The sequence below is a fragment of the Phaethon aethereus genome (assembly GCF_964289735.1).
Source record: "Phaethon aethereus genome assembly, chromosome: 6".
NCBI classification, from domain to species: Eukaryota; Metazoa; Chordata; class Aves; order Phaethontiformes; family Phaethontidae; genus Phaethon; species Phaethon aethereus.
The window spans coordinates 18,917,245-18,926,081 of NC_138580.1; the positions used below are offsets into that span (position 1 = coordinate 18,917,245).

The 8,837-nt window shown below is 46.2% G+C and overlaps 1 protein-coding gene across 1 annotated transcript in view; it reads right to left on the reverse strand.

The window, feature by feature from the left end:
- The window catches only part of PLA2R1 (phospholipase A2 receptor 1), a gene marked incomplete at its 3' end in the record, with an annotated part of 42,624 nt that extends 35,045 nt beyond the window's left edge, over positions 1–7,579 (reverse strand). Inside the window, exons 1-3 of the mRNA XM_082001842.1 lie at positions 7,171–7,579; positions 3,031–3,414; positions 584–751 (exon numbers count right to left, since the gene is read on the reverse strand). Of these exons, the coding sequence (XP_081857968.1) occupies positions 584–751; positions 3,031–3,414; positions 7,171–7,279 (661 nt within the window). The 5' untranslated portion in view covers positions 7,280–7,579. The remainder of the gene's footprint in view (positions 1–583; positions 752–3,030; positions 3,415–7,170) is intronic.
- Between the last annotated feature and the right edge of the window lie 1,258 nt (positions 7,580–8,837).

Here is an 8,837-nt window from a genome sequence, read left to right on the forward strand (position 1 = left end):
ACCACTTCTGCTGATAGAAGACACTATTTTGCTTATTTATGCAAGAAGCTGGAATATTCATGAAGATTATACACCCAAAATCTTTCAGAATTTTTAAAGCTATTTTTAAAGTTATTGCTTTTTGCAACATTGCAAATATTTTTAAAGCTATTGCTTCTAAGTGTTTTAGGGCCAAGACGCGTCCAAGTAGTGCACAGAAGAAAAGTAACGTGCAAGATGTAATGCAGTCAAGCAGAACATGACTTTGCAAGAGCAACCCTTACTTTACATGCTTTAGAGAAGCTCCCTGTAGATCACCGGGACAGAGGAGAGCGAGATTTACCTGCAGAGTAAGGTCAATGGGCTGCGCAGAATAACAACCTTTGGCTCACCCCCTGTAGTTTCGCTTTTGGGATGAGGACTTGGGTCTCCAAAGGCCAAATATGATAAATTATTATAAAATTTGCTAAATTTTGTGGTTTTTAAAGAGACATTCCCCTCTAAAAGAAGGGAAGTAATCCAAAACAGAGCGCGTCTTAGAATTGCTAATAAAGAGCAATACTCTTGTGGGGTGGAGGGAGAGAGAAGACAAGGAACATCTTACCAGCATTTGGGCAAAACCCCCATTTTTCATCTTGTTCATAGTGAGTTGTTGTGGCACACCAGTCAAATTCCTTTCCATCTCTGGTACACTCATAATACCACTTGTTGTTATATTTAAATGGAAAAATGCATGGGAAACCAAAAGAATTTCCCAGCAAGGTGTATGTTTCTGGAATACACAAAATGCGGAGATTAAAAGAATGCAGACCACAGAAGTTTATTCGGCCCCATATTTCATTATTCCCATTTTTAGCAGCAATGATAGAAATAAAACGTCTAAAGTTATTTACTAATTTTAATTTGTAATTGATAACACAGCATTACAAGTATGAGCAGCATAACTTCAGTGAACAGAATTTGGAAATAATAATTTATGAAATTTGTTCACCATGAAACAAGGCACATTCTCGTAACTTACTGTAATTGGGAAAAACCTCAAAGCCTGAAGAATTAACATACAAAATCTGCACTTACATTTCAGAACAACTACCTAAAACAATAGTTAGCAGAATCAATACAAGCTCAGATGCAAACTCTACTTATTTTTTACTTGTTAGTCTATGACAGACAAACAATTTAGCAATTTATTTCCCCTGCTCCTCCCACTCTTTATGAAGTGGATTTCTAATGTTTTTTCCATTCTCTTTGTCATTCTCTGGGAAAGGAAATGTGAAAGACAAAGGAATATTGACTAAACCTTTAAAAATAAGTTTTTATACCATGGGGAATAATAATCTAGCTAAAGAACTGATGTTACATACATCTGTTGTCACAATCAATTAATGCCTTATAAAAGGCATTTTAAAAATATTCATTGTAAATAAATATAAACATAATTTTATAAAAATATTTAAAATATTTTCCTATTGTACTTTGACTACCAAAATATTAAGAGAATCCACTGCAACTGAAAGCTGTAAAAGCTTTACCTCAGTGACTGTCTCCTTAACCTCAGAGCTTCTACAAAAGGTCAAAGAACCACAGTCACACTTGGAATGAAATTGTTTGTGATAGATTCCATGTTGATAGCCTAAAGATCAAAGTCCTTCAACTACAAAATCAGTACAGGCTGCCAGGTTCCTAGAGGTTCCCAGAGTTAATGGCTGGCTGCGCACAAATAAAAAAACAGTTTACACATTGTAAATCCCCTTTAAAGCCTTCTGATATGAACAGATGATACAAAGAACATGGGTAAAAAAAAAATCAGGATTGCTTCTCAGTCTGCCCGCTACCATGCTGCTAGCTATGGAGGTGCAAGGGATTATCTCAGTCCTGGCAAGAAACCAAATTTGACAGCTATAGACTTCTCACCACAGTTATATACATTTTTTTTCTTTGAAGGTAGAGATGCCCCCCCCAGCCTGGTTGCACTAACAGGCTGGCTTGCATTTGCATGTGCATAAACTAAGGCAGAAGGAGGAAAACAGAAAGTGGAGGTGAAAGAGATTTTGCCAACACAATTAATTACTTTGGTCCTGAAATTAGGCTAGAAGTGCCTGCTTAAGGCTGACCCTCTTCTCCCAGATGTTGCAGCCAGGCCTACTTTCATCTCGCTATGTGCACACAGCAAATGTGTAAGACTTTTTGTGAGTTTAAATATTTTCTGTCTGGTTTTAAGTATAAACTCCACTAGGTTTTAAAGAAGAGGCTGGATGCTGTAGTGCTTTCCCAGTTATCACAGCTCCCAAAGAAACAACTTTGGAGTTAGCAGAGGCCAAGCCCAGCTACACCTGCAGAAGAAACCCCTGAGACCAGATCTGCAACCCAAACACCCAGTTCAAATGGGGAGAATCAACAGCTCCTGTCTGAGACATGCTGTGCAAACGTTAGGTCTTTCCTCCTACAGAAATGCCGAGGAAGGGGTCAAGGTGCAGTCTGCCTGTTTGTAGTCAATGGGTTTATCTTACTCCTTACACCTGGAAAACTGTTCAGGTCTGCAGACCTGCATCTTGACATACATTCCTCCGCCTTCGCTAGCTGCACAGCAGGATTAATCAAAAGCCTGATCTCTGCTCCAAAGTTTGGCACGTTCAGAGTCCAGGTGCTGAACATTGCAAACATTGGTTTCATGCACACTGTGATCACAGACTGATTTTCAGTGACAGAAATTCCAAATCCTTCGTTATCTCTCTTTGGGTTTAGCTGATAATGAAAGCTGCAGGACAGGCAACAGCAAATCCTTAGTTCCCTTTTTTATTTTATAAAGGATCTGAAATGAGCATTTCCTGGTTTGCAAGGATACTGCTGCTTTTTGGGGTCCATATAACAGATAAGGAAGAAAATCCACTGTGTGGTATGCTCACCTCCACGACTGCATAGAAAAAACCCAAACTTCGAGTCCCAAACCCCAACGGAGGCTGTAAGGGACCATAACCACCTGACCTTGCTTCAAAAGAACTTTTGAAAACTTTTCCTATCTACATTTCTATAATAAAATTTTAATTTTACCTTGAAATGGGTGTTCACAAAGGTCTTCATCATAGGACATGTACTGTTTCCACTGATAAGCAGATTTTTTTTGGGCCACAATACGTTTGCTGTTTTCAATGGCTAATTTGTACTCTGATACACCAACTAATGCTTTTCCATCACAATTCCACCATAATGAGTATTGAGTTGAATCACATTCAAGCATACGTAATGGCTGTTCTGGTCTACTGATGTTCAGTCCTAGACAGGTACTTCTGCCTATGTTGAAAAGACGGCGATTAGATACCCATTTCCATAACATGTCTTTTGAGAGTTGGCCGCAGTCTTCCAGAACAAGGCCAACTGTGTCCACTTTAATGCACATGTTGGAGTCTTCACTTTGGATAATAAATATCCCTTTATCTGTAGTGAGGGGGGGAAAAAAAAAAAGTACTTTCAGTCTGTAGAATACTGCAACTGATCAAATAGTGTCAAAAGACAAATGTTTTAGTTGGAGCTACTTGGGAAGAAAACTGAAAACACCCATCAGAATAACTGGCACTTCAAAAAGTAAGAGTACTGGTCTAAACTTACTGCCAGCTGAGTTTTTAACATGTGGACTACTTGCAAGATCACAAAAATAAGGCTAGGTAGGATAGCCAAAAAAATGGAGTACCTAAAAAATATCAAGTTGTGTTCAGAGGAAAAAAAACCAACACTGGTCACCAAGAAATACGCAGTAACGGAGTACAAGTTTAAGCGTTACAAGAAGTCATACTGTGTACTGTAAGATAATTCTCAGGGCGGGGATTGGAGAGTGCAAGTGAATTGCAGCCTTCCAGTACTTAAGATGGGGACAGACTTCTTAGCAGGGCCTGTTGCAATAGGAGAAGAGGTAACGGTTTTAAATCGAAAGATTTACACTAGATATACGGAAGAAATTTTTCACAGTGAGGGTAGTGAAACAAAGGCACAGGTTGTCCAGAGAGGTGGTAGATGCCCCATCCCTGGAAACATTCAAGGCAAGGTTGGGCGGGGCTCTGAGCAACCTGATCTAGTTGAAGATGTCCCTGCTCGTTGCAGGGGGGTTGGACTAGATGACCTTAAAAGGTCCCTTCCAACCCAAAGATTCTATGATTCTAAAAGCTGAAAAGTTTAAGGCTGACATTGCCATACTCTCTGCCATATTCATTCTTCACTCTCTGCAACTATAGAGACAGAAAGAAAATATTTTGCATCGTAAATAGGATACAGGAAGGGTAGGATTTATCTATACCATGAGAGCTGGTGGCCAAGGGTTAAAGTGTATCTCCGCTATTGGATGCATATTGTTCGACCATACATGACTACCCTGGCCCACAGCAGATGTTGTGGGGTTAGCCTGACATCCCGACTTTCTTGGAATCATGCAGAAATTCACTGAACTATGTGACATCACATCATAAGTATGTGAAAAAAAAAGTCAGCTGTTCAACGTCTTGGGAGCAAATGTTTAACTGAGCATATAGACTGAAGAAAATGCGGGCAGCTGAGGAACTAGAAATCGGCAAAATATAAACCTGTAACAGCTCAGCTATTTCGTTCCCTCTGAAATCCAATGCTAATTAGCCCATGGTGTTCCTCTCACGTTATAGGCGAGATATTTGTTTTATGCCTCAGGAGATTATGCATTGAAAACCTGAGCAGCACTACCATTTTGCCTTTAAATTTTACAGTGATGATTTCTGCCACGTGTGCTTTCTAGCTGTTGCAATTCACTACCCGTAACACCCTGAAGCAGTAACTACAATTAAAAAAAACCTCTCAAACTGACATAGCCCACATCTAATGTATGAGGTGCAGAGGTCCACCCAGATGTTGTGTCTGGGTTTAGTACGTACAGTTCAGGTGCAGGTCTAGAAAAGAAATATATTCAAGCAGTAGTGGGACAGTGCTGTGTAACAGATAGACAGGAGATCAGCTCACCAATATAATGTGCACACAACAAGCAGAACAGAGAGGACAGGGATCACGGAGAGGTTTTTGGTTACAGACTCTGCACTGAGCACATCGAGCAGCCTGACGCACAGAGAGGACAGCCATACTGCAGACTGCACGACCGGTAACAGGGGCTGTTTTCCACGCGGCTATAGGCATTGGTAGCCTGTGATGGTGCAGGGCAGGGCAAGCCTTTCTGATCGGGAGCAGGTGAGAATCAGCCTGTTATCTGTAACTGCAGCTCCCAAGCACCCAGCAGCTGTCCTATGCTAAGTCCTTAACCATCTGGGGCAGAGCAAGGTTCCTTTAGTCCATTGCATCTCTACAGCTCCCAGGTGTCTGAGCCCACTGAAAAACCATCAGTCAGCACCCTGTGACAGATACCCTGCTTGGCTTTTAAGTTTTCTGTGAAGTTGTGCACTTTGTGCTGGTTTCATCCTTGTTATCCAACCCAATCCTCCATGAGCAACACAGGCGCCTCTATCTACATGGCCAGAAAGGGCTTCTGCCCCTCATGCTAGGGTATACCCTTCCCACAGCTGTCTTATCTTGGTTGACCAAGAAGATACACTGTTAATTTGCTAGATAAGTGGAAGCTGGGATGTTGTTAGCACCAGTAAACACTGATTAATGAGGTTAATTCACCATGATACCAGGATTCACACTCAAACTTCTCGTGCAAACTCTGCATCTACCTTCACTGTGACAGCACACAGCATGTTCCTGGGGGCGGGGGGGGAAACATCGCAACACAAGCATGAAAGATTCTCAACCTTTGCATGCCTTTATCTGTAGGGCCCTTAAGAGTTGCAATGACTGCTGAAAAAAGATAAGGGTCTTACACAGCCTATACAACTAACCCAGCTGGATGAGCTCTGTGAGTAATAGCATGCTTCCCTTTTTCATTCTGCAGCGGCTTATGCCACGAACAGCCAGACCATAACTCTTGAGCCCCACAGTCCCCTTCTGAATATGGTTTCCGCTCCCCAACTACAAAATGCAATTGGCAAGAGAGCTGTGCTGGCCCGAGGACTGCCACGTAAAAGCAGTAAGACATGAGAGATGGCAGGCTCAGTCACAGCTCTATGGGCCCCTACTCAGCCCTCTCAAGTGGGGCAATGAAGCAACTGGAGGAACACCAAGCCTTGGGAATGCCTGTTGGGCTTCCCTCCTTTGAAGAAGCTTGTGAAGCTGTATCATCCATTTTACAGGTGCTCTCACAGAAGGGTTTTGTTACAAAGCTCCTGGGGTCAGGGCGGATTCTGTGCCAAAATCCTGCAGATGAAGAGCTGACAGGGCTCTATAAACTTGCAAGCTCCAGAGGACCCAAGGAAAAAGGAGACAGCCGCTGCCTTAAGAACTGACAGGGTGGAGGGCGGCCTTTGGAAACATCCCGCTTCCCCTACATCCAGGGCCCCCCCCCCAGAAGGGCAAGGTGACAAGAAACAAAACTCCCAGAAGCAAAGCCACAAGCTGATGTGAAGCCACAGATGAAGAGCTGACAACTGTCCAGTACCTCCAAGTTCCTGTTTACTCAAGTTCAACATGGCTAGTAGTGAATACATGGCTAGAACAAAACTAGGAGAACAAGATATCTTCATTTCCTTCCTCCTCACCTCCCACTTCCTTCCCCCCAAAGAGCAGTGAGAATTGCTTATATGGTAATAGAGAAAATAACTGGAATTCATTGGAAAGGAGGAAAAAACCCATCTATATTCCCTCCAGGTGCAACAAAAGCAATGGGCAGCCGAGTAATAAGCAGGGAGGATGAAAAGGGGGCAAGGCCTGCGGGGGCGGTTCGCACGGGCTCAGTGCCTGCCCGCGGCCCCTCACGCCTCCAAAACCCCTCACCCCTGTGCGGGGCGAGACCTTCACCCTGCCCAAACCCTCCTGGCCGGGGTCGGCCTGACCCCGGCAGGAGACTCGCCCCCCGCCTTGACACGTCCCGGCCGCCCGCAACGCTCAGAGCCGCCGGGGCCCTGCCGAGGCCGCGGGGTCAGACCGCGAAGCGGGAGGCCCCCGGGCTTCCCCACCGCTGCAAGCCCCGCACGGAGGGACGGGGCCGGGGAGCCGCGGGGGGAGGCGAACGACTCAGCCCAGCGCGGAGCGGGGACGCCGCCGCCCGACCAATGGCGCCCCCCGGCCCGCCGCCGGGGCGCCCCCCTCTCCCTCCCCGGGCCGCCCCCCGGAGGCGTCACTCACTCCGCAGGGACGGCACCTCGTCCCGGCTGAGGGCGGCGGCGCCCCGCGCCGGGCCGCGGCCGCCGAGCAGCAGGCAGCACGCCAGGAGCCGCAGCCGCACGCCCAGCATCGCCGCGGCACTGCGCCCACCCGCTCCGCGCCGCGGCACCGGCCCCGCCGAGCCCAGCCCCGGGGAGGGCAGAGGAGCGATCCCACCCCGGCGGCGCCCCGCGGCGGGGAGGAGGGGCGGCCCGGCCCGTAGGGGGAGGCCTGCGGGCTCCCTCCGTGCGGCGGCGGGAGGGGCGCAGGGGCGGTCGCGGCAGCCACGCTGGAGCCGCCCGCCCCCGCCCGCGTCCCCGGGAGGGGGGACACCGCCGGAGACCGCTGGGCCGGGCTTGGAGACGCAGCTCAGGCAGCTCGGGCCGCGTGCCCAGACCGGGGTTGTGGATTCAAGCGGACAAAAAGCTCTGTATTAATCTTATTTTCCGTCTGAAAACACTCAACTTTCTCTTGCCTACGCTCCAGGTACTTTTATCCTACAAAGAACCAGAAAAACACACAGAGACACTGGAGGTGGGAGACCACCGATAGCACAGTCCGCGTTCACAGGTTCGCTGCTCTGTCCCTGAGCATCCCCGCTTTTACAGACCTCGCTCAGAGACTCGTTTTTTTAGCCAGGTCAGCTTGTCAACTGAAAGTCATTTTACATTTTGGCATGGGGACAAATAATTGCCTTCTTCCATTTTGTTCATCTCTGTCTTCAGTCGAACGCTCGCAGGGGCCACCCCGCTTGGGTTGGGTTTCAGTCTTGCGGAAGCTATGAATAGCGAAGTCGAAAGGAGAACCTCTGGGTTACGATAGAGCAGTTTTACTGGAATCAGCAAGACGGTTCTTTTTTAATCTGTGTAAGCATATTTCTGCATTGTTCTTTATGCATAGCAGACAAGTATATAAATATTCATAGATACAAAACCCTATATAAGTATATAAAATATATACAAATAAGAACATACGTATGTACATCTTATACATAACTGTATAAAAATAAATGTACAGCGTTGAAGCGTAACTGAACTGAGCCCCTGTTCCCCCACGTCCACCTCAATCATGATACAAGGATGGAAACAGAAACCTCTGGGCTTGGGGGAGCTTCTCACCAGTAGTTTGGTAGAAGGAGTTGAGAAGCAAGTAAAGCCAAACACTTAGAAAGAAGCAGATAACTGGAGGGGTTCCTCCCAGTTTAACAGATGATAAAAATGTCTGGCAGAGAGCAAACAGCAGGAAACATTGCTGAACAAGCTGTTCTAGAAGTGACCTGACTTTGCAAGACAGAAGGGTTGTAATTCTCAAGGAACTGTAATGAACCTCTCAGGAAAGCTGCAGCTTTCAGAGAATTTCACATTCTGAGCGAGAAGCGTGTTAATGAGCCATTTATGAAAATCTGGCCACTCGGAACTGTCTGCATCTCTTTAGGAGTATTTGGCCGCTGCTTTGAGTACTGAGCTCCAGAAAAGGGCTGTCTTGCTCCAGAACCTGCTTCTGGGTCACACCGAGGGATCACGCCATGTTCGTGGTACTACATTTAAAAATGAACATGCCAGTGAGCAAAAATGAGGCTGCTCTGGGCTGTGGGAAGGACCCCCACCTCAGGCGGATTTTTCTGCTCATTTCAGTAAGCTCAAAGTAAC